This window comes from Syngnathus scovelli, chromosome 4, assembly GCF_024217435.2.
Source record: "Syngnathus scovelli strain Florida chromosome 4, RoL_Ssco_1.2, whole genome shotgun sequence".
Lineage (NCBI taxonomy): Eukaryota > Metazoa > Chordata > Actinopteri > Syngnathiformes > Syngnathidae > Syngnathus > Syngnathus scovelli.
Genome location: NC_090850.1, coordinates 2899155 through 2925322, shown reverse-complemented (window position 1 = coordinate 2925322; position 26168 = coordinate 2899155). Strand labels below are relative to the sequence as shown.

General features: G+C 40.8%; 1 protein-coding gene across 2 annotated transcripts; it reads right to left on the bottom strand.

Annotated features, from left to right (window-relative positions):
• Positions 1-2999: 2999 nt before the first annotated feature.
• On the bottom strand, positions 3000-25914 carry cttn (cortactin). 2 transcript variants are annotated; one of them, XM_049717465.2, is made up of 16 exons: positions 25747-25914; positions 24667-24774; positions 24482-24555; positions 24267-24396; positions 20998-21108; positions 20727-20781; positions 17680-17790; positions 16442-16552; positions 14722-14832; positions 12559-12669; positions 10392-10447; positions 9522-9591; positions 8210-8460; positions 6270-6381; positions 5993-6061; positions 3000-4289 (listed from the first exon to the last, which is right to left on the bottom strand). In XM_049717465.2, the coding sequence occupies exons 2-16, from the start codon at positions 24748-24750 to the stop codon at positions 4153-4155; spliced, it is 1593 nt and encodes a 530-aa protein (XP_049573422.1). In that variant the 5' UTR covers positions 24751-24774; positions 25747-25914; the 3' UTR covers positions 3000-4152. The 2 variants fall into 2 exon arrangements, with proteins under 2 accessions (XP_049573422.1, XP_049573423.1); XM_049717466.2 differs by lacking the exon at positions 12559-12669.
• Between the last annotated feature and the right edge of the window lie 254 nt (positions 25915-26168).

Genomic DNA, 26168 nt, shown 5'->3' with positions numbered 1-26168 from the left:
ATATCACTTTTTTCTTAACTCCCCTAGATGGCACTGTTGATTTAAATAAAGGGTTTCAAGAATAGGTAAATCAGCCCAATGTTGCCATCTTGGAGTCAAAAAATACAACTAGTTAATTAGGCAATTTTGAAGCTTCATTTTCCTATCACTAACTGTAAAACATTTGATGATTTGCATCATATTTGTTATGCTACTGTATTCGCGCATCACTGCCTCTTCCAGTCAGTAGACTTGAATGGCACCCTTTGCAACAACCGCTGGCAATTATTACCATCGACAACAATTACATGAGTGAATGCAATCTGCTGACATATTAAACTAATATGCACGGTGACGCGCAGGTTGGCATGTCTGTCACCACACAGTTCAGAACTGTGGGGTTCAATTACACCTCTGGCCTTCCTGTTGAGTTTTCCCCGTGTCTGCGTACTTCGGTTTCCTCCCAGGTTCCCAAAAAATGCATGGTAGGCCAATTGACTACTCCAAATTGTCTGTAGCTGTGATGGTGAGTGTGAATGTTTGTTTGTCTATGTGTGCCCTACAATTGGCTGGCACCCAGTTCAGAGTTTGCCCAAAGACTATAATGCACACTCCCACGAACCCTGTGATGATAAGCGGCTCAGAAGATGAAAGAATGAATAAATAACGCAACCAATCATCTCACTTGTTCTTATATGTATTAGTAACCCTCACCCTTACTTCCACATTCCAAAAACACGCATGGTAGTGTGAATAGTTGTCTGTCTATAAGTACCCTGCGATTGGCTGGCAACCACCTCAGGATGTACCCCACTTACTGCCTGAATTCGGCTGGGATGGGCTTCAGCAAGTGGTTCGGATAATGGATGGATGCAGGTAATTCAAACAAATTCATATCTGTATTTTGAACAGAAAGAACATTGTATTTGATGGAACTCTGAAGTTCCCTGCGGCCAAAGGAGATCAAACTGCGACGTGCCACCTGCTGGTGATTTTAAGTACTGGCAGGCAATACTATAATGCACTGTGCACAGTGGACCTGAAGAGCTGAATAAAATGCATTTCTACGAGCATCACACATTTTTCGACTAATAAATAACAAAATACGACTCATTGTTAAATATAGCTCTTTAAGACATTTTTTTTAAATGTGTCATGTAAGTAAAAAATTAACATGTTGAGGATGCAAACATCCATACATACACTGCTCAAAAAAATTAAAGGAACAATTTTTTATCAGGGTATGGCATGAATTCAATTAGACTTTTCTGATAAGGTTTTGGTCAGGTACGTGGCAGAGGGGGTTGTTAATCAGTTTCAGCTGCATTTGGTGTTGATGGAATTAACAACAGGTGCACTAGAGGGGCAACGAGATGGTCCCCAAAACGGGACTGATTTTGCAGTCCATTGTCCATTTCAAGTTCCTCCCTCTTGATCTTTTTTAACTGTTTTCCCAGAAGTGTTGGCTTTAGCTAGAGTCATTATTACGACTGGGAGCATGAGGCGATTTCTTAACCCTCCTGAAGTTGCGCAGATTGTCCAACTCCTCCAGGATGGCACATCCATGCGTGCTGTTGCAAGAAGATTTGATGCGTCTCCCAGTACAATCTCCAGAGCATGGAGGAGATTCTAGCAGACAGGCAGTTACTCTAGGAGAGCTGGACAGGGCCATAGACGGTCCTCATTCCATCAGCAGGACCGATATCTGCTGCTTTGTGCAAGGAGGAACAGGTTGAGGACTGCCCGAGCCCTACAGAATGACCTCCAGCAGGCTACTGGTGTAAATGTCTCTGCCCAAACAGTCAGAAACAGACTTCACGAGGGTGGCCTCAGGGCACGACGTCCTGTAGTGTTTCCTGTGCTCATTGCTCAGCACCGTGGAGCTCGATTAGCATTTGCCATAGAACACCAGAATTGGCAAGTCTGCCACTGGCGCCCTGTGCTTTTCACAGATGAGAGCAGGTTTACCCTGAGCACCTGTGATAGACGTGAAAGGGTCTGAAGAAGCCAAGGAGAGCGCTATGCTGCCTGCAACATCATTCAGCATGACCGGTTTGGTGGTGGGTCAGTGATGATCTGGGGAGACATTTCCATGGAGGGATGAACAGACCTCTACAAGCTAGAGAACGGCAGTCTGACTGCCATTAGGTATCGGGATGAAATTCTTGCACCCATGGTCAGACCCTACGCTGGTGCAGTAGGTCCTGGGTTCCTCCTGATCCACAACAATGGATCTATTGTGGCAAGAGTATATGGAGGATGAAGGAATTGACACAATTGAATGGCCCTCACGATCACCTGATCTAAACCCGATAGAACACCTCTGGGACAAAATGTTTCGGTCCATCATACGCCGCCAGGTTGCTCCTCAGACTTTACAGGAGCTCACTGATGCCCTTAGATCCGGGAGGACATCTCACAAGACACCATCCGCCGTCTCATTAGGAGCATGCCGCGACATTGTCAAGCATGCATACAAGCTCGTGGGGGCCACACAAGATATTGAAAAGAATTTTGAGTAACAAAAATTGAATTTAGGCAAAAATGACGAGCCTGGCATATAATTTTTTCACTTTGATTTTTGGGGTGTCTGTATACTGAGCCCTCTGTAGGCTGAAAACTTTTACTTCCATCAAAAGATGTGGCATCCTTTTGTTCCTGAGACATTAAACTGTCCATATCAGTATAGAAATCCCCCCCCAAAAAAAATTCACCATTGAAATCTGATGTGTTTTCAAAGTGTTCCTTTAATTTTTTTGAGCAGTGATATGAATAAAAACATTTTGCTTCTTTCTTTTGTTCGAGCTGCTTATTGCACAAATAAAATGGATATAAACTTAAAATGTGACATGAGGATGGATTTAGATGAGCTATTGCTGAACTATTTTTACAAGCCTGCAGGCTTGCACATGGCGCAATAGAAAATATAGATACTTGAAATACACGAGTGTCAAAATGTTTCTTTAGCAATCTTGAAACAGTTCTAATTTGTAACCAAAGTAATACTATTAAGCCCAGTGTACAATTCATATATTTTATTTATTGAAAAAGAATACAGGTGACGTGACTCAAGTTGACAGAAGTACACATAAAAAATAATTCATTTGAAAGGTCACTTTATTAATATAAAACCCCAAAAGATGGAAAATAATTAAATCGCTCGCAAACACGCACTCACTGACACACACGCACACTATTTACGCTGCACAAGTAACCAGGTGCCTGTTAGAAATATGTCGTGGAACTCTCTAAATAACAATTTGATAATACCTCCACTACTGCAATTCCTAAAGGTTGAGGTGGACACGTCAAGTCACCATGATGGATGTTAATGATTTTCCTGAACAGTGCAACACCACCACCTAACGCCAAGTCAGACAAGAATTTGGACACACACAAATCCACAACCCACACTCAAAGAAGCAAAAAAAAAAAAAGACCAAAAATATAATGGAAATAGGATGGAGTAAAAAAATATGTTTTTAACACTTAAGTCTCCTAAAGCACAACTCTCGAACCCTCTATGCACAGTTCAGAGTATCAATAATAATACACAACGATGAACTAGATTGTGTTAGTTTCACATTTGCCCAAATGTACTAAAATCCATGAACAGCTGAAAGATGAAAACTTGTACAACCGTGTCCAACAATAGTGGACTAAAGTGAATTTGCATTCATTTCTAAACAAGCCTCAAGATTTTTATGCAACAATGTAAGACAGCAAGCAAGGATAAGGGCTTATTATCATTATGCTTTGGTCCCTGGTGAGAGTATCAGATATGCAGTGACCACCTTAAATAGTAATTACCCCACGCTCATTTGAAACATTTTGTATTTACGCCGATCTTTGGTAAAACTAAACTTTAATCTTGATATAAAATATATGGAAAATGCATTCAGGTTGGTTGGAAACTGCATTCAGGTTGCTTGGATGTTTGAGGCCATTGCAGACAAAGCTTTTTTAGGCCACATTTTTTCCTTGTACGTTCTCTACACACAAAGGAGTCATTGTTAAAAAGGTGCTTGAGGTGTGATTGAAAAAGGAATGCTGATTTAGAAGATCCAAGATGTCTTGCACAGTGTTGGAGCACTCAAGAAATTAAAAGAGAAAATTGACCAAAGTATGAGTAGGAAAGAAGTTGACAACCTCTCCTTTTTTGGCAGCATGACATCATTGCCGAAGTTCAACGTAATTGGCAGGGAAAAGACCGTAAGCCCCTCTGCAAACGCCACGCCACCAGCCTTCATCGATCATCTCAATATTGGTGATGATTTCATCGGGGTCAAAGGAGATCTCATCTTCGCCAGCTGAAAGGGAAATTGTAATTGATCTTAAATGTAGAGACAAATCAACTTTAGCTGATGCCAAAACAAAGACCAAGTACCGTAATTTTCCGACTATAAGTCGCGTTTTTTTTTTCATAGTTTAGGTGGGGGGGGCGACTTATACTGAGGAGCGACTTATATCTGAATTTTTTCAAAAATTTTGAAAAAAGAAAAAAAAAAAAGTGAAACCGCGATAAACGAACTGCGATGTAGCAAGGGATTACTGTAATTTGAATTTCAAGTGACGTCAGCAGCGCGGCGTGGCGCGGCGCAGCGCAGCAGTTGTTTACATAAAGGACAAAGATTCGATCACAGGATGACGAAGGGCCCCACATACTGCCAGCATCATTAGCGGCTTTGTTTGTAAGTGACACGGAGGACGAAGAGTTTGAAGGAGTTAATGATTTGGAGTGACACATAAGGTTTGAAAAACTATTATGGCTTTTACGCACGCCCGGTCCTACTCTACGGAGCTCTCTTTCACCTCCGTGGATGGAAGTCGGGGGCCGGCGCTCGGCCAGGTGGCTGTCCGAGGACGGTGGATGGGGCTCGGACATGGCTTTTACGCACGCCCGGTCCTACTCTACGGAGCTCTCTTTCACCTCCGTGGATGGAAGTCGGAGGCCGGTGCTCGGCCGGGTGGCTGTCCGGGGACGGTGGATGGGGCTCGGACATGGCTTTTACGCACGCCCGGTCCTATTCTATGGAGCTCTCTTCCACCTCCGTGGCTGGAAGTGCCACCTCCGGGGATGGAAGTCCACGCTGCCACAGCGAAGTCAGCGCCGGTGCTTGGGGCCGTGTTGCGGTGAACTATTTACGTTATAGTTATTTGATATATTTTATTTCGTTTACCAACGTGTATATGGTTTTATTGTTACAGTTCAGTAGTTGTTGGCTCGTTGAACTCTTGTTTTGTTAAATAAAGAGCCGTTTACCAAACCCACGTCTTTCCTTGTACTTTGTTAATGCTACAATATAGTTATATACTAGATCTGTGGAATAACGACGAGGCTGACGTCAGGGCGCACGCGCGGTGTTGTTGACAAAGGACGAGGAATTTGATCGATGGATTTAATGATTTGGAGTGACAGAGAAGGGTTTGATAATATCATTGCTTATATAATAGTTATTTGATATATAATTTATATATCGTTATATGGGCCTGTGGAATATTTTGAAGTGCAAGCGCCGCGCACCCATTGTTGATATAAAGGACGATCGAAGGATTTAATGAATTGGAGTGACACTGTTATTTATGTAATAGTTATTTAAATAATTCTGAATCTTACGTCAGGCCTGTTCTCAGCTCTTCGTTTGTGTTTATGTCACGTTAGCTTACCTATCGTTTAGCCTGTTGTTGCTCGTTCATGTCTGTTCCTGGTGTTGGATTATGTCGAATAAATGTCCCCCAAAATGCGACTTATACTCCGGACCGATTTATATGTTTTTTTTTTCACGTTATTGTGCATTTTATGGCTAATGCGACCTATTTTCCGGAGCGACTTTTAGTCCGAAAATTACGGTAATGATTTTCAGACATTACTCTTAGACCAAGCTTACAACAACAAAAGGTTCGCAGGAAATTCATTCATCAATCTTGGTTAGAATATACTGATTGCATTCAGTCAGTGATTGTGTCCCAGCGCCAACCTTGGGAGCCATTTACAGCTTTTTCATAGCCTCACCTGCTTGGTAGTCATATAGGGCAACCGCGGTCACGCCAGCATCCTCACCGATCTCGTATTGCTGCTCGTCTGCAATAGAACGGCCATTCATCAAGATCACCAAGTGAGAGCTACAGTACCTCGTGGCTATTGACAAATGTGAGGAGCCACCAGTTTGCACAAATTTGCTATGGCTTAAGGGTGTATCAAAGAACCTTGACATATTCAAATGTTATTACTTTTTATTCAACTTAATCCACAACATAGTTTACGTACTACATTGTAAAAAGAGGCTTACCTTCAGCAGGGGCGTCATAAAGCGGCTCTGGCTGTTTGTATTGATCCTGTGATTCGATCTCATACAGCTGCTCTCCATTTTGATCAGCGGCGTCACTGCTAACATCTACATTCTAATGACGATAATATATATTCTGTTAAAAGTGTGCCTATTGAACTTCGACATCTGCTTAAAATGCTTGAATTTACTAATAACTAATCTATCAGATAAGGACCAAAGATACACAACACATTTATTTGCATCATTTACATGACTCAACAGCAGGGGTCTCAAACTCATGGCCCGCGTGCCAATTGCGGCCCTCGGGACAATATTTTGCGGCCCCCTGCGTGACATCTAAGCTGTGTGTTAGTGCGGCCCGCGAATTTCTTTTCGCACATGCATCTGGCCGTTTTACTTTTTTTGACACGTATGGGCTCCCGTAGCTCAGGCTCGTGACAACTGGGCGAATTAGCAATTGGCTAATTGGCGAATTAGCACTTTGACATGTTTGAATGAGCGAGTGGAGGGAAATATCTTGTCACTGTCACCGAGTGCTGTACATTGTTTGTCAGCCCCCGTCATGTCTGTTTCAAAACCTGCCGTGAAGAGAAAAGTTGCGGATGAGCACAGGCAATTTCAGGAGAAGTGGGAGGCGGAATATTTTTTTGTTGAGCACAGGAACGTCGCAACGTGTCTAATATGCATGGATAAAGTTGCTGTTAACAAAGAGTTTAACATCAGACGTCATCACTCAACTAAACATGCTGAGGAGTATGCAAAATACCTGGGAGATGAGCGAGAGGATCGGGTCGCCAAACTTAAATAATCTCTACTGAGGCAACAAGTTTTTTTCAAAAAAACAAGCAAAGAGAACGAAGCGGCTGTGAAAGCTAGCTATATTGTGAGTGAAATGATAGCAAAGCTGGAAATGGATTCAGGCACAGCATTCAGTGGTGAGAAGTATGCTGATACCATTGGGAAGCTACAACAAGAATTTGATCACAGGTTTGCAGACTTCAAGACACACAGAGCCACTCTTAACATTTTTGCTGACCCCTTCTCCTTTGATGTTGAGGATGCCCCCCCTGTTCTGCAGATGGAGCTAATTGACCTGCAGTGCAATACTGAACTCAAAGCCAAGTTCAGGGAAGTGAGTGGAAGAACAGTGGAGCTTGGACAATTTTTGAGAGAACTGCCCCCCAGCTTCCCTGAGCTTTCCAGGATGTTCAAGCGGACCATGTGCCTTTTTGGCAGCACCTATCTGTGTGAAAAGCTCTTCTCCACAATGAACTTCAATAAGTCAAAGTACAGGTCCAGAATTAAAGATGAGCATCTTAAAGCCATACTGAGGGTCTCAGTTGCCTCCTCCCTCAAGAAGCGTTGCCAAGTCTCTGGCAGCAAGGAGTAGGAGGAAGTAGAAATGAAGCCTATGTTCTGAAGAACTGTTCCTGTTCTTCATGTTCTGCATGTTCTGACTGTTAATTTGTTCAAATTGAGAAGATTGGATCAGGACCTTTTTTATGGATTACTTTTGTGGATTACGATTTGATGCGGCCCAGCCTCACCCAGACTCTACCTCCAGCGGCCCCCAGGTAAATTGAGTTTGAGACCCCTGCTCAACAGCAACTGTGACTTTAAGTCTAAATGCCAAGGAGAAGTTTCTTTGCCATTATCTATGGTGTCATAAACAATATCGTCACATGCACAATGGCTGTCCATTGCCGTCTCTGCACAATCTTGAAAGTGCCTTCAGATAATTAATGTTGTGAATAGGTGATATGGTAATGGTACGCTTGTTTGTGAGATCTTTTTGTGTGTGTGTGTGTTTGCATTGCATTCCATTCGTATACCACTTTTTAGTACTCAACAACAAATGTTTATCTTCTCTCTTTGTTTAAAACAATTTGACAAACTAACAAAGAGATTAGATAAAAAGTCTTCTATGTCTGGAAGCCCACCTCGTATGCTGAAGAAAAGGCAGACTGGACAGGTGGAGTCGGGATGGGAGTGGGACTAGGGCTTGCCGCAACAGGAACTGGAGAGGGAACTTTGGCCCGCTCTTCATTTCTACGTCGTGCCTCCTCTTGCTCCTGTCTCTCCTTGGCCTGTCGACGTGCTCGCTCATCTTCAGCTCGCTTTCTGTCCTCTTCTTCCTTCTGCCTGGCAATATTCTCAAACTGAGCCTTAATATTTCCTGTGCTGCTACCAGCTTGATGGAGAATTGGAAAAGTGATATTAGGAATCAAGTTTTTATAGCACCTATTTGACTGCACATCACGTGTCTTCTTTTCTCATGATAGCGACACATGATCTATTCCCTGCTGTGACGCATACTCGTTTTACACCATATAAACCAGGCATGTCCAGAGTCAGGCCCGAGGGGCCAGGTGCGGCCCATGTTCAACTTTCAACTGGCCCGCAGCCTCGGCACTGTTGACCACAGTAGGAAAAAAATGTCCAAAAAAAGCTAGTCTGACTTTTGCCAGAAGATGGCAGGAGACTTGTGGCTGCGCTCTCAAGTGCGCTCTGCCTTTCCTAACACCACACTCTGTCGCATGTTACGTGTCGGAGTGAACCCTTGTGCATGACCCTTGTGTAGCCCTTTCAAGCCTATTTCTAAAATATAGACTGTAGCAAAGAAATGGAAAGTTGACAGAGGGCTTCTAGGACAAGTGGAAATTGGCATATTTTTTCACTGCCTAGTTTGATAACAGACTGCCCGGAATTCAATATCAAGAGACACTAACAGACGAAACATGCAAACTACGACAAGGCGACTGGTAACAAACGCCGTGAAATAGTAAACTCAGTTTCACCTCACCAAATCTGGCCCTCTTAGCAAAATGTATGGGCAACGCCGATATACACTATTCAAGTTCGAGGTCCCTAAAGTTGTCCGACTTCAAACGTGTTGACATTTCTCTCTCTCATAATCGACATGACATGATGAAATTTACCCCCTATTTGGGTACAGAGTCCTGGTACTAAACAAGCCCTTGGGCTGGATGTTTATAAACAGGAGTATCGATAAGCTCCGCTTTCAACTACCTTGTTAACTATCTTGGGGAAATTATTCCAATTAATTGTGGATTTGCACCTTCTAGCTCTTCAGTTACATTTTACTACAGTAAAATGAATATATTTTATTTGCCATTATATGACAGTCATCATGCTGTAAAACCCAGTGTGTTTTATTATACTGCTATTTGGCCGTGTGTTTTCAGTGTTACTGTCACTATGTGGCGTCAACAAATACTGGTCGATGCTTACCAGCCTCCACAGGTCTAGTTTTCTGGTAAGTTGATTTGGGCTTCTCAACATCCTCAAAGGTGCCTGCGCTCTGTCAAGCACAGCCAAAGAAACATGTTTAACAGTAATCTACATGAAGTGTGACACGAGGATGCAAACATACCGTATTTTCCGGACTATAAGGCGCACCTAAAAACCTTATATTTTCTCAAAAGCCAACAGTGCGCCTTATAGTCAGGTGCACCTTATATATGGACCAAATTCCAGCCCGCGGGCCAATTGCGGCTCACGTCTAAATTTAAACTGGCCCGAAGCATTGTGTCATAAAATCAATCATAAGTGGCCCGCTGAAGACTATGAATCATGAATCAAAAAGACCATGGATCATTATTTTGTGATTATAAAGTAATTTGTTCCGTCTGAAGTTGAAATAAAAAAGATAAAATGGAGAATGATTTGATTTGGATTAAAAATCTGACATGATGCAACCTGGCCTGTTTACTGCAGTCACAAACACCAATATTACCCTTCTTATTCATGCAATAACAACAATAAAACAAACATAATACATCTAACAAAAAATTCATTCAACTTTTTATAAAATTGTTAATTTGTTATTTTAATCTTTAACTTTTAAAGTTTACTGATCAATCTGTTTTGTACTTATTAAAGTAAGCTTTATGTTTACTTTGTGTGTTGTGTGATATTAACATTATTGATATATTGTCATTGTTTTCACTATTTCAAGTTATTATATTGTGATTGCATTAATGGTGCGCCTTATAGTCTGGTGCACCTTATATATGGACAAAGTTTTAAAATGGGCCATTTATTGAAGGTGCGCTTTATAGTCCGGCGCGCCTTATAGTCCGGAAAATACAGTGAATGTACCTTATCCATCCGGTCATTCTGGACACCAAATTTTCCTCCAAAGCCTTTAGAATAATCTAGGGGGGGGAGAGGAGGGTTAGAAATTCGAGTGTCTAGTGTTTACATCAGTTATTTCAACCCCAGTCAGTATCTGAACTTGTTTTTTGAATAGCTATACATCTAACCCTTCTCTTCAGCTTAGCCTCATTTGTGCATTTGTCATTTGATAACTGATTATCTTCTAATTCATTAAAGAACACTAAAAGTGTATTTGTATGGAATCTTGTAAGAGTTCAGATGAAGCAGACTGTGGTTGAATTATTTCATACAACAGTAAAACCGCAGGATTCAAAAAGATAGGTTGATGGACTCATGCAAACCTGTATAAGGAAGGAACAGAAAAATGCACAGCTGAAGTACAACCTTAAAAGCCAGGCGCTTGTTGAGTCAAGCAGCCATTTCGCCTTTGCTTCAAACTAAAGATCAGACATGTCTGCTTGGTCTCGTCAGGAGGCATTGATAAAAATGAAATGATTGTAGCAACTATCATGCAACAAAATGCACTGAGCCAAAGCAACAAAAAACAAAAGAATAGGCATCAAAGCAATGCGAGAAACCGCAGGTGGAGGTGAGAATTGAGGCACAATATATCCATCCATCCTCAGTCTTGTTTGTCCTCACAAGGATCGGTCGGAGGTGAGGTGAGCTGAAGCTGATTTTAGGTGAGAGGAAGGGTGCACCCTGAGCTGAGTGCCAGTCAAGTGCAGGGCATAAAAAATTCCCACTCACATTCACACCGACACACAATTTAGAGTCTTCAATTACAATTATTTTTGGAAAGAAGTCCAAGTGCCCAGAAAAAACTCCAAAGTTGTTCCCAATAGATATTCAAAGATGCATGTCCTGAGAGTGCGGCGGAAACTATTTTCCCATACTACAAAAAAGACAGATGTTATATCATAATCACAATTAATTTGCCTTAATTTTAAACTAAAGCTAACTTATAAGAACGAAACATGTATGTATAATGTTTGACCCTATTCATGGTAATAAAGACTATTTTTTGGTTGTGTTTCTTTAAAATAATATATGTGAAGACCCTTTGCAAAAAAATTTTAAGAAAAAACTGCATTTAGATTTTTTCATAAGGCTCAGGACTGGTTTTTGCTTTGGAGTTAAGAAGCCACATTGCAACAAACTAATCATTGTTTTTCAAACTACTGCTTTCCTGGAGAATTCTGCAACTCTTAGAAAACTGATATCTGATTAATATGAGCATTTACTGGGAAGTACAGTCATCCCTCGCTATATTACGGGTCACCTTTCACAGCCTCGCTGCTTCACGGATTTCTTTTCGCAGTGCGTTATGGCTTCAAAAGAAAAAAAATACAGAGCGGAGTCAGGCCGCAGCAGCAGTCAGAAATACGCATGAGTCAGTTTGTCAATTTGTCCTACTATATAGTACGTACTTCGTATTGATGATTAAAATCATTATTTAACTGTAGTTATTTGTCAGAAAGCGTTTACTTCTCTGTCAAACAAATGCATGGACCTGAAAACAGGTTTTGTTCTTTGGTTTCAATGTTATATATATAATGGTAATAATACATACATATTCAATGTTATATATATATATAATGGTAATAATACATACATATATAATGGTAAAAATATAAAGGTTTCTACTTCACGGATTTCGCCTATCATGGGTTCGTTTCAGAACGTAACCCCAGCAAAAAATGAGGGAAGACCGTATAGTAATAGAGGGTGGTAGAAGGCCAAAATGGCAGCCCTCTAAAATTGATTAAACCTGCTTAATACTTATCCCAACAATGCAATGAAAATAATTACTTTAGTTGACACTAAAGAGCAATTGAGCATAGCAGCCTTAAAACATTGGAAAAAAACTATATTATGTGCAAAGTTGACATTGTATGACAGTGGAGTGCAGCCCAGGGTTGGTGGAGGTTAACTGAAAGAAGAAGCCGGTACTCCAGCAAAATAGGGGATGGCCTTATACTGAAAAGAAAGGGAAATAAATAATTCTGTAAAAGGGGGGGGGGGGGGGTTGGATCAATGGCTATGAAGCTGTTGGCATGTATTTTGTGAAGGAAAGGCAAGACAAGGACCAGGTAGGGGTTCTGATATGAGAAGCAGGAGGTGAAAGCATTGTAGAAATTATTTGTGCCTTTCTGTGACTCATGCTTGGCCAGGTTCTCCTTGTACTCATAGCTCAGGGCACTCTTGTCCTGCCTCTCCACCTCTACCCCATACTGCCCTCCAAACCCACGCTTATAGTCTGCAACATAACACACAAATACATACAGTATGGACAAACACAGACGATACAATACAACACAAACATAGATACACAAGGAAAGACCACTAAAGGCTGAGACAGGTCTCGACAGTGCTTATACACTGCCCCTTTGGCATTTTCGACCGACCATATTCAAAGTCACAATGCATCGGCACTGAATTTGCTGAAATCTGCTTTGCGTGAGAGTATCTACCGTAATTTTCGGACTATAAGTCGCGTTTTTTTTCATAGTTTGGGTGGGGGGGGGCGACTTATAATGAGGAGCGACTTATGTGAATTTTTTCAAAATTTCTCAAAAAAACAAAAACAAAGTGAAACCGTGATAAACGAACTGCGATGTAGCAAGGGATTACTGTAATTTGAATTTCAAGTGACGTCAGCAGTGCGACGCGGCGGTTGTTTACAAAAAGGACAAAGATTGATCACGGGATGACGAAGATGACGAAGGGCCCCACGTACTAACGGCATCATTAGCGGCTTTGTTTGTAAGTGACACGGAGGATGAAGAGTTTGAAGAATTTAAGGATTTGGAGTGACACAGAAGGTTTGAAAAACTATTATGGCTTTTACGCACGGCCGGTCCTACTCTCTTTCACCTCCGTGGATAGAAGTCGGGGGCCGGCGCTCGGCCGGGTGGCTGTCCGGGGACGGTGGATGGGGCTCGGTCATGGCTTTTTACGCACGCCCGGTCCTATTCTATGGATCTCTCTTCCACCTCCGTGGCTGGAAGTCCACGCCGCCACACGCCTGGAAGTTTGTTTTGTTAAATAAAGAGCCGTTTACCAAACCCACGTCTTTCCTTGTACTTTGTTAACGCTACAATATAGTTATATACTAGATCTGTGGAATAACGACGAGGCTGACGTCAGGGCGCACGCGCGGCGTTGTTGACAAAGGACAAGGAATTTGATCGATGGATTTAATGATTTAGAGTGCACAGATGGTTTGATAATAGTATTGCTTATATAATAGTTATTTGATATCTAATTTATATATCGTTATATGGGCCTGTGGAATATTTTAAAGTGCAAGCGCCGTCAGCGGCGCGCATCCAGTGTTGACAAAGGACGATCAATGGATTTAATGAATTGGAGTGACACAGATGGTTTTATAAACGTGTTATGTATTTTTTTTTTAATAACTCTCAATGTTACGTCAGGCCCGTTCTCAGCTCTTCGTTTGTGTTTATGTCACGTTAGCATACCTATCGTTTAGCCTGTTGTTGCTCCTTCATGTCTGTTCTTGGTGTTGGATTTTGTCGAATGAATTTCCCCCCAAAATGTGACATACTCCGGAGCGACTTATATGTTTTTTTCATGTTATTGTGCATTTTATGGCTAATGCGACCTATATTCCGGAGCGACTTTTAGTCAGAAAATTACGGTACTAAATAAATAAACGTTTAATGCTAAATTTGAGCCGAGCCATGTTTTGACTTTCTTTCTTTGTTCCTCTTTTGTTTGACTCACATTGAGGAAGTAATCAAGCTTTGAAATACTACACATCAAATATCAAAGAGAAGCCACAATGGAAAAGAGGAAGTCAGGTCAAAGCCTAAAAAGAGCTATTGGACATTGTACCATTCATTTTCTTAATAAAACTACTGTGAACATAATGGTGAATCAAGCAAATCCTGAGTAAAAAATAAAATACAGGAAGAAAAATGTAAATACGGTACAGCAACATGATAGCAAGCCAACAGTTTATTACTGTTCTTAAAATGTAGTATTTTTTTAATCTTGTCAAAATTCACCCTCAGCAGAGGATGTTTTTGACAATTTGTGAAATTATAATTGTTCCTGACAAAACACATTTGGAAATCTGTGGAGCCTATTTTTTCTTCCAATTTACTGTATTAGTGATTTTTCTGTCTGTGATTACTTATCAATGCACTTAAGGGAATTATTATTGTTATTTTAATCGTTTTATCCATCCATCGTGCCCCACTATAGATGTGCATGCATATGCTGCAGTCCCGAAACTTCATGTTTCCATCTACAAACCTAAAATATGTCTTAACCAGACAAATACCTTTTTGGGATTCGTGGAGCTGTAGTTTCTCCTGATGGTCCCACCCCAGAGCAGATTTATCTTGCCGGTCCGTCTGCACACCAAATTTGCCTCCAAAACCTTTGACATAGTCTGTAGACAACACAAAGAGCTGTTGCTCACATGTTGAATAAGAAAAAAGTATGATGAAATGACTTAATTAAATTTTATTTATAACTACAGTAGTATGAAGTTTAATAAATCAAAGGGGAGGGTTCATTTTACACAGTTGTATATTTCTGATGTATACAACCAGTGGAAGGAGATCACGCAGCGTGATGCTAGAGAGCTGGTGTTGCCGTGGTTCAAAAGTAGTTGCAAATTGTAAAATTTTAAGGTACATTCTTGGCATCTCTTACTTTCAAACAGATATCTACAGTCTACAGTTAGCCAAACTAGTAGTAAAACGTTGTCAAATATGTTAGACAAGCAGCGACAGGAGAGTGTCTGTGGTGCTGTGCTTTTGAGTCCAGACAGGTCGAGACAGACCGCAATGTGATTTTCTGAGCCTCTGGGCACACAAAAACAACACTTTAGCAATTTGATTTGGAGTAGAAGGGAATAGATAGGAGAAATCCTAATTTTACAGCAAGAATAAATATGTCTACAATTAGAAGACCGTCAATGTTAAGCGTTATTTTACGTGCCACCTATTTTCCTGTCATGTTTCCGTAATCCACATGAATGAGTAAACTCCAACAGATTTTGTTAGAAAACCTTGCATGATCTTGAGAATAGGCGGCTCGATGGCGCACTGGGTAGCACGTCCGCCTCACAGTTAGGAGGGTGCGGGTTCGATTCCACCTCCGGCCCTCCCTGTGTGGAGTTTGCATGTTCTCCCCGGGCCCGCGTGGGTTTTCTCCGGGCACTCCGGTTTCCTCCCACATTCCAAAAAAAACATGCTTGGTAGGCCGATTGAAGACTCCAAATTGTCCCTAGGTGTGAGTGTGAGTGAGATTGGTTGTCTGTCTCTGTGTGCCCTGCGATTGGCTGGCAACCAGTCCAGGGTGTCCCCCGCCTACTGCCCGATGACGGCTGGGATAGGCTCCAGCACGCCCGCGACCCCCGTGAGGACTAAGCGGTTCAGAAAATGGATGGATGGATGGATGGATGGATGGATGGATGGATGGATCTTGAGAATCAATGCTTTATGGCATGCTACACTGCAAATCATTCCCGCAAATGTGGGCCATTGAAATGAAAAATGAGACTTAATGTCCACACAGAAAATTGAAATTCATTTTAAGTTCTGGCGTTATAAAAATTAGTATACATGCCAATAAAAGCCTTAGAAGTCTAATTGACAAAAATCCAATCACCGGTGTGTCTAATCATCATCCCAAAATCTGACAATTGTTCTTGTGCTTACAGAGCGCTAACTCATTTATATTGAGCACAGTGTACATGTTTAAATCAAGTCATACAATGATTAGACAGATAACGTACGTGTCTGGATATGTGGCTATGTAAAAACACTTTAACCTGCTCCCTTTGTTTTTAGGGAGGGAGCAACAATGAATTGATAACTGTGGTAAATCACATCAGGGGAAAAATGCTACACTCTTTACAATGACCACTGAATGCATTTCTATACATTTTAAATCACAGAAAATATATTAAATTATCTGCATTGTTGTATGCATACAATGAGATTGGCTTGTGTCAAAAGTCAGCTTGTTAATATCTCCGCAACGTTACCAACCTTTCTGAGACTCATGCCTCTCGGTTTTGCCCTGGTACTCAAAGCCCACAGCACTCTTGTCCACTTTGTCGATCTCCACGCCAAACTTCCCGCCGAAACCTTTCGTATAATCTGCCCAATGCCCACAGCAAATGGTAGCGTAGGAGGGATTGAAATGAAGAAGAAAGAGAGAAAGCCTGTTAAACACTGGCATGGAGAAGGCAATGTGGCTGCCAAGGACTGCCGCTACAGCAGCCGTGAAAGTGTGCACATCACTCAAAAAGGAACAAGAGACCTTGCACTTACACTACTTTCTCACAGCATGTAGGGTATGACCTACTGAGATGTTTTCTTAAATCCCATATTTTTATTTACTCGTTCACATTACAAAAAAAAAATCTCACATGGGCAGAATGCGATCATGAAGTCCAACTGTTCATGCGCAAAAAACTGAAAGTAAACATGGTCTTGCATATACGGGTTCATTTCATTTCTCTACTTGCAACTTAGTCCTTTATTTAGTTGATTAATCCATGAATCTGGCAAATTTAAAAACATAACTTCAATCTTATCTTTAAAAACTTGACATTATTTCAAACTAACGGACAAAAAAAAAAAAAATAATGTTTAAGATTCAGTTACTTGGTTGGTCACTAACATCCAACAATCAGCAAAAAAAAATGTTTTCCAACGTAAAAGCACATGACTGCAAATGTCTTATTTTGATTCAGCACAAAGATAAACTGTATTCATTGAGGGTGACAATCTTAAAATATTTATAGAGGAGAGACTGAAAATTAGAATATTTGGACAATGTTAAGGATTAATGGATTACAATTATCGATTAATTTGCTCATCGATTCGTTGCTCACTGATCAATTAATCGCTGCACCGCCACATGGTTGGTCAGGCGCAATAACCATAAGCCAGTGTAGTTGCGTCATTTTTGTATCAACAGACATTTTGTATAATCAAACTAAAATGATCAGGGAATAACAAAAACACGATTTGATGTCCATTTCCAACTCCTGCGTGGTTTACTGTACAGCTGGTACAGGGCCATTTGCCCCTGCATGCAGTTGCCTCGGAAAAATATAATACTGGGTTGAATTGGGGGGGGGGGGGGAGGAGAAAAAAGATGAAAGTACACTTCACATTGACCAAGAATTTCTTTATGGTGCATTTCTAGTACGATTTCTTCATTAGGCGTGTTGTGAATGTGTTAATGTTTAAATTGAATACATGAAATGAAAACAAACCTTTCTGGGACTCATGTTTCTCAGTTTTGCCTTGGTAATCGAAGCCCACTGCGCTCCGGTCAACACGATCTGCTTGTACACCGTACTTCCCGCCAAACCCAGTGTTATAGTCTACACAGCGGGCAAAATGGAGATGGTTAGTGGTCAGGGTGAGGCGGAATAGCAAAAGTGGTCACAATTTAAGGTCAAATCCCCAAAAGAAACATCCTGGCAATTCTCAGTAATATACGGTAGATTCAACATATGTGAAATAATCATAGCAGTCATTATATTACCACACTTGATTTGCGAAATACACCTAAACCTCAGTAGAACGTGTTTCGATTCCACGCAACTTTTTGTCTAACGCAGTTTGGTCACAGACCCTGCATTCGAAACAAAAATGTGTTGTTTAGCGGACACTGCAATCGACTTCACAGATTTTGAAGTAGTATTTTAAATGGACAATATAAAGACCGTACAAAGCTAAATGGCTAGCGCATAAAAATTTGTGATTTAACTTCCATGACTAATTTAAAGGCGTTTGATAAAAAGAAGTTGGAACAGCACTCCATTGTGCGATCACAGAGACGGCGAGCGGTAAGTGCTGTTTGATCTTTATGACTGCTTATGCTAATAGGATAGGACGTCCCTACATGATCGCTAACCCGATTGGTAATATAATAATTTTTAAAATTATATCATATTAATTTTCACCCAGAACAATGATGTTATTCCCCAAATGCAACCACGTGTATCAGTAGGCATTTCCCTACTACACTCATATGCATGGCTCTGATTTTATTACACTTGCAAGACCTATAACACGCTTTCGGGGTTAACGTGATTCCCAAATTCTGAACCCCAAAGTCCGCGTAAAATCAAGGGTCCGCTGTATTCACAAAACTGAAAAAAATTGTATCAGATTCACCATAAGTCTTTTGATATTTATTTAGGTCTAAAAGAACAAAAGTTTAGTACAGCACAATTATTGTGGAAGGGCTTCATTTCATAAGCGTTGCTTCTGACCCTTTATTTTGAAACTTTACACATTTTTTGTTTGTAATTCTAAATCTCCCTGTGTATGATGGCTGGAAAAAAATCCAGAAGCTTTAAATGCTGCTAATTGGCCTTGAACTAAAATTCAAAACAAATTCAAACAAAAGGGACAGTTTATAATTCAAGATCATCTAATGATTAGAATCAAATCAGGTTCGTCGTGAGGATCATTTTAAGTTGTCAGCTGCAGCATCTCTTTCATAAACAATTGATGTACCAAAATGCACTGACAGAACAGAGAGACAACACTGGAATTGCTTGTTGCCTGCCAAATGCTCCAAATTCTTGGGGACAAAAACCACATGCTGCAGGTTGATGGTGCAGCTCACACAATTGACAGTCTCATCAAGTGTAAATACACTGCTCAAAAAAAGGAACAGTTTTTATCAGGGTATGGCATGAATTAAATTAGACTTTTCTGATAAGGTTGTTAATCAGTTTCAGATGCATTGGTGTTGATGGAATTAACAGGTGCACTAGAGGGGCAACAACGAGATGGTCCCCAAAACAGGACTGATTTTGCAGGTGGAGGCCATTTCAAGTTCCTCCCTCTTGATCTTTTTTAACTGTTTTTCCACAAGTGTTGGCTTTAGCTAGAGTCATTATCACGACTGGGAGCATGAGGCGATTTCTTAACCCTCCTGAAGTTGCGCAGATTGGCCAACTCCTCCAGGATGACACATCCATGCGTGCTGATGCAAGAAGATTTGATGTGTCTCCCAGTACAATCTCCAGAGTATGGAGGAGATTCCAGGAGACAGGCAGTTACTCTAGGAGAGCTGGAAAAGGCCGTAGACAGTCCTCATTCCATCAGCAGGACCGATATCTCCTGCTTTGTGCAAGGAGGAACAGGTTGAGCACTGCCCGAGCCCTACAGAATGACCTCCAGCAGGCTACTGGTGTCAATGTCTCTGCCCAAACAGTCACAAACAGACTTCACGAGGGTGGCCTCAGGGCACGACGTCCTGTAGTGTTTCCTGTGCTCATTGCTCAGCACCGTGGAGCTCGATTAGCATTTGCCATAGAACACCAGAATTGGCAAGTCCGCCACTGGCGCCCTGTGCTTTTCACAGATGAGAGCAGGTTTACCCTGAGCACCTGTGATAGACGTGAAAGGGTCTGAAAAAGCCAAGGAGAGCGCTATGCTGCCTGCAACATCATTCAGCATGACTGGTTTGGTGGTGGGTCAGTGATGATCTGGGGAGACATTTCCATGGAGGGATGAACAGACCTCTACAAGCTAGAGAACGGCAGTCTGACTGCCATTAGGTATCGGGATGAAATCCTTGCACCCATGGTCAGACTGGTGCAGTAGGTCCTGGGTTCCTCCTGATCCACAACAATGCCCGGTCTATTGGGGCAAGAGTATCTGGAGGATGAAGGAATTGACACAATTCAATGGCCCTCACGATCACCTGATCTAAACCCGATAGAACACCTCTGGGACATAATGTTTCGGTCCATCATACGCCACCAGGTTGCTCCTCAGACTTTACAGGAGCTCACTGATGCCCTTAGACAGATCTGGGAGGACATCTCACAAGACACAATCCGCCGTCTCATTCGGAGCATGACGCGACGTTGTCAAGCATGCATGCAAGCTCGTGGGGGCCACACAAGATATTGAAAATAATTTTGAGTTACAGAAATTGAATTTAGGCAAAAAGGACGAGCCTGCCATATCATTTTTTCACTTTGATTTTTGGGGTGTCTGTATACCGAGCCCTCTGTAGGCTGAAAACTTATTTCCATCAAAAGATGTGGAATCCTTTTGTTCCTGAGACATTAAACTGTCCATATCAGTATAGATAACCCCCCCCAAAAAAAAATTCACCATTGAAATTTGATGTGTTTTCAACGTGTTCCTTTAATTTTTTTGAGCAGTGTATGTTGAAAGATAGAAGACGGCTGCAGAAGATTTAAGTAACCAGATGAAGCAGGCAAATGCATGCCCCTGCAAATTTCAAACTGTGATCTGAGGTTAAAGTTCAGTTTAGTTGCAACATCACCTTTCTGTGAGGCGTGTTTCTCTGTTTTCCCGGCATACTCAAACCCAACTGCAGACTACAATTAGAGGAGAAAAAGGAAGGCAATATTTAGATGAATTAGGTCAACAAAATGCAAGTAATGATGATAAATGTACTAACATTAAAATCCCTTTAACCTGAGTTTATTGCATATTTATCTTTATTTAATAACTACTACTTCTACATCTACTAAAATGCATCATGGAAATATAGTTTGTGATGTTTTCAACAAGTGGTCAGAAACAGGAAATACCTGATCCACACGGTCAGCTTGAACGCCATACTTCCCTCCGAAGCCCTTGGAGTTATCGGTCTGGGAGCAGTGCTTGGATAACATGCTTTGGTATTCATGGCCAACAGCAGACTGTTTAACACAGTCCAAGATATTGTTAGGGCACTAAAAGATAGCATAATACATCAGAATACATTTCGTTGTTGGTAGTGATTAAAATAGATTGATAAAAGAGAGCAGGAGAAAACTAAAAACGAGAAGAGTCACTGGAAACAGTTAGCAGTGGTAACATCTGACTCATCAGAGATCTATGCACACAAAGAATCAAGCATTGCTCACTCATCAAATTCATGATGCAGTAGCTATACCAGGCATGTCAAACATACGGCCCGCGGGCCGGATCCGGCCCATTGAATCATTTAATCCGGCCCGGCATAAATTTCTGAGTATGTCAAAAAAAGAAGCGAGTCTCTAGATCATTTCTATCAAAAGTTATGATTTTTTAAAATAAATACAAACCAAGTGCTCCCTCCGGCCACGGGAGGGCAGTATATGTGTAAAAGAGCTCACGTCCAGCGGCATTGACACGAGTTAGTACTAAAACCAAGCCGTCAATCTTGCTTCACAATTCACAACAAGTCGGTCAACACATCCTTCCCAAAATGGCACTGTCAAAAAAAAAAAAAAAAAGTGGACACGGAGTGCAGAGTTTAAGGAAAAATGGACTGAGCATTATTTATTCACAGAAGTTACTCTGCGCATTTCTCTTGTCTCACAGCTGTTCGTCCGGAGGCACCGGACCGTCCCGATAATGATTTGAAAAAATATAAAGACAACATAACAGATTTTCTGCGAGAGTTTGAGCGGAGGTTTCAGGTATTCAGTGAACTTGAGAACAAATTTGGCTTTTTTCGCTCGCCATTTACAGTGAAGCCTTCTGATATGCCAGCTGACGTTCAACTCGAGCTTATTGACTTGCAGTGCGATTCCGCTATGAAGGATAAATTTGGGTCCGTGGGATTGGATACGTTTTATCAATATCTCGTGCCAGGTTACCCCAAATTAACAGCCATGGCTGCAAACGTTCTATCCATGTTTGGGACTACTTATCTATGTGAACAGGTTTTCTCCGTAATGAACGATAATAAAACAAAGCAGCGCTCAAGGTTAACAAATAAACACTTGGATGATATTGTTAAATGTGCTGCTACTCAGGATTTGACACCCAATATTGATACTTTTTTAATTGTACTAAGTTCATCTTGTTTTTCCTTTTTTTAATCACTTCACTGGTTTCTTTTATATCAAACAAATTGTTTTAGGTTCATTACCTGACATGTTTCGGCGGTACTACTGATGAAGGCGGAAGAAACCGCCGAAACATGTCAGGTAATGAACCTAAAACAATTTGTTTGATATAAAAGAAACCAGTGAAGTGATACTTTTTTGTTTGCACTCATTAATACAGATCATTAAAAATAAGATTAATCTGGTTTCATATTAAAGACAGTTAATATTGTGCAGTATATTCTCAGCTTCAGTAGGCCCAGCCTAGTAGTTTGATCGGATGTAGTATAAGCATGCACTGCTATAACTTTTATTTTGTATTTCTTTTTTTACTTATTTCAAAGCAGTACGACAATTAAGGCGAGAATATTTTTTTCATAGCTCCCACTTGAGTTTGTCAAGTGTGGTGAGTTGGTTCAGGTGTAAAACTGCATTCACTTCATTGTTAAAATAAACCAGTGAACCATGAAATCATTTTTTTTTTCATTCTTTGTGAAAAAAATGTGTTGTGCTTAGAAAAGATTCCTTGTCATCCGTGATTATAATATGTAGGGTAGGCTACAAATGTAGGCTGAATGATAAAGCATAGTACTGAAAAACAAAGCAAAATAATTGGAGTTGCCATTCTTTTACTGATCCGGCCCACCTGAGAACAGAAAGTCTGGATCCGGCCCCAGAGCCAAACTGAGTTTGACATGCCTGAGCTATACAGACCAAAGAGGAAAGACTGAATGGATGGAGCTGCTTGCCAGGGAAGAGTGTGAAAGGACAACTGCGTTGTCAATCAAGTAATGTGTTGAACGCAAGAATACATAACTACTTTAATCTACTAGATCTGGACTTTAGATTGTAGGGTTCAAACACATCGAGTCCGAAAAAAGTAGATTTACTAAGGCTGATGAACAACTCGTCGATTGCCAAATGTGTTATTTCTGAGAATAGATTACTGTTTCTTATTTTAAAATGGTCCACATGCACAGAATTTCAGTTTCAACGTGAAATATACAATTACCGTATTTTCCGGGGTATAAGTCGCAAATTTTTTCCAGTTTGGCCGAGCTGCAGCATATACTCAGGAGCGACTTATGTGTGAAATTAACACATTATTAAATCATTTCACATGTTATTTTCAAACTAAGCTGCAAGAGGGCGCTCTTCGCCTGTGTGTCAGGATTCAGAAAGGCTGGAATAACTGGAATTGCAACTGACAATAAGTCTGACGCAAGCGACGTAGAAGAGGAAGTGCCGCATCTTCTACTTCCAGAGTTGTTTAAAAGCGACACAGAGGAAGAAAATTTCGTTGGATTTAGTGATTTGGAGTGACACGGATGGTTTGGTAAACTTGTTAGCATATTATTTATGCTATAGTTATTTGACTAACTCTTAATATGTTAACATACATATTTCTCAGTTCGTTGTTTGTCATGTAACGTTAGCATACCGTACAATTATTCAGCCTGTTGTTGCCTCTATTCTATTTTTATTTTAAATTGTCTTTCAAGGTGACATGTCTGTTCTCTGAGTTGGATTTTATCAAACACATTTCCCTCAAAAATGATCTCTTTGTGTGTCTTGACATGCGGAGGAATTGACAATAAAGGAGACTTTGACTTTTTTTTTTTTTTACTCCAGTGTGACTTATATGTGTCTTTTCATTCTTTATGATGCATTTTATGGCTGGTACTGTAGTCCTTCCTGAAAGCAGATTGATTATCTATGTGCTGAATCTGAATTAAATATTTGCTTTTACTTTGGAAAAGTGATCATTTTTGCTAATTTCTGATACGTTACAGACCAAACCAGTAACTGAATCATGTTTGGCATTTTCTGCATTGTCAATTTTGAAGAAAAAAAAAAAAAAACGTTTTTCAATAAAAGGGATGGAAGTTAACATTATTTATAGTCTGTTCAGTCAATAAAATAATTGAGAGATTGCTCAATTATTAAAATAATGATTGGTTGCAGCCTTAATAAAAACAAAAGCAGATTTTGCGTTCCTGTACCTTGTCCATACGGTCCTGTTGCACCCCAAATTTTCCTCCATATCCATGCGAGGCCTTGGGCATGTTATCCAATTCCTGCTGTTTCAAGCTAGTATGCTCTGTTGACACGGTTTCACGCAGCTGATGGATACTATTTCAACGAGACAAATCATTTATGGACACATTTGTAGTAGGTCCTATAAAGAGACCAAAGAAAGAAACATCTGTATTCTTACTTAATGTGCTCTTGATGTCCTGAACCAGCCACTGTCTTTGCACCCCAGCGCTGCTCCTTCTCGGACACATCATTCTGAAAATGCAGGGGGAGAATAAGCTATTTCAACACAGCAAAATGGTGTCTAAAACAATGACTATGTGCAGCATGAAAGCAGAAATGGCTGAAGATGATGTGCAAAGCTACCTCAAAGTCTGGGTCAGTCTCCCAGTCGTCACCTCCATCAGCTACAGTCACCTTAATTGACTGTCCTGCTGCTGCCTTCCACATCTTAGTGAGCCCTTGTCAAACACACTTCAAATACAAAAACACCTTCAATCGATTCAATTATGTAAAAAAAGGAGAGTGCATAATATATGTAAATCATTTTCAATTTAACGAATCATACAGAATACATTTGTTTAGCTCTATATACTGCATATTGAAATCCCGTTGGAACGACAACTTGCTTTCTTATTTAGTTTGTTTTAAGAGCTCTCAATTAAAATGGAAAACGAGGAAAGTGTCGGGGGAAAATAATGGAAATTCAGTGGATCTGGAAGAAAAAAAATACACACACACACACGCTCCTGAAGATGAAGTCACACAGACCAGGAAGCAATTTTGTGTTGCCCATATGACATGCCTGTCTCCCACAACACAACCACACCCTTCTACGAATGGCGTAAAAACCCTGAATAGCTGTCATTTTCCTGACTGTGTCGGGATTAGAATTGATTTAAGAAAAGTTAATCAAGTGTGATTGAGAGAGGGTAGACGTTTGAATCGGGTAATCTCCCAAAAATAACTCTTATTTCGGTTGAAGTTGACGACTTAAGTTAGGTGGGTCACTGCGACGTATGTAATCAATGTCGGCCAGGTAGATTAGATCCACGGAGCTAAATCCCAGCACACATAAGAGTATTTGTTTTAAATTGAAACTGGACAAATGTAACGTGTTTTTTCATTTGGGCAGTAAAACAATGGCATTTAAAAATTAGCGTGCAGTTTATTTAAAGGTGCGTAAAGGCAGAAAACAGAGGAAAAGGGTGAACACTTTCGTTGTGTCGACATATGTTGACGCGCACTTGAGTTGGCACCAGCAATGTAATGTGAATTCATGTGCTGGGCTTGCAGAATTGTGTGCGACTATCTGTCTGCGGCATTTCCTGCTCCAGTTTTCCACTGTGCTAGCTGTTTATGCTAACATACCAACGATTACGGAGTCGGCGTAAACTCGGCGAGGCCAAGACATTTTCGAAAGGAATTAATATTTCTAAGCCTCACCTTCCACGACAGAAGGAGCTGCGTCAAGAATCCAGTCAGTCAGATCTTCAGGATTATAACGCGTGTGGTCACACCCCGATCGAGACGGAGAGGAACGCTCAACGCTGTTGGGATTTTCCTGTTCTCCCTGTATCCCGGACTCAATCGTGATGACGTCATGAAATGGGCGTGGTACACTTGTTAAAGCACTTTGATTTGTCGACGGTCTCTTATTGTGATAAAAACGTATGTCATTTATTTAAAAAAATAAAATCCAGTAAATATGCAAACATGAAGCGGTATAAAGCACGACCATTTACCGCCGTGATTTTGTTTTTCATTTATCAGGTTCAAACTTTGTGGTTTAGAAGTGTTTTCAAACATGTTTTCACTATAATCTTGACATTACAGCTGCATTAGTGCAGGTTACAGTGGATTATCAG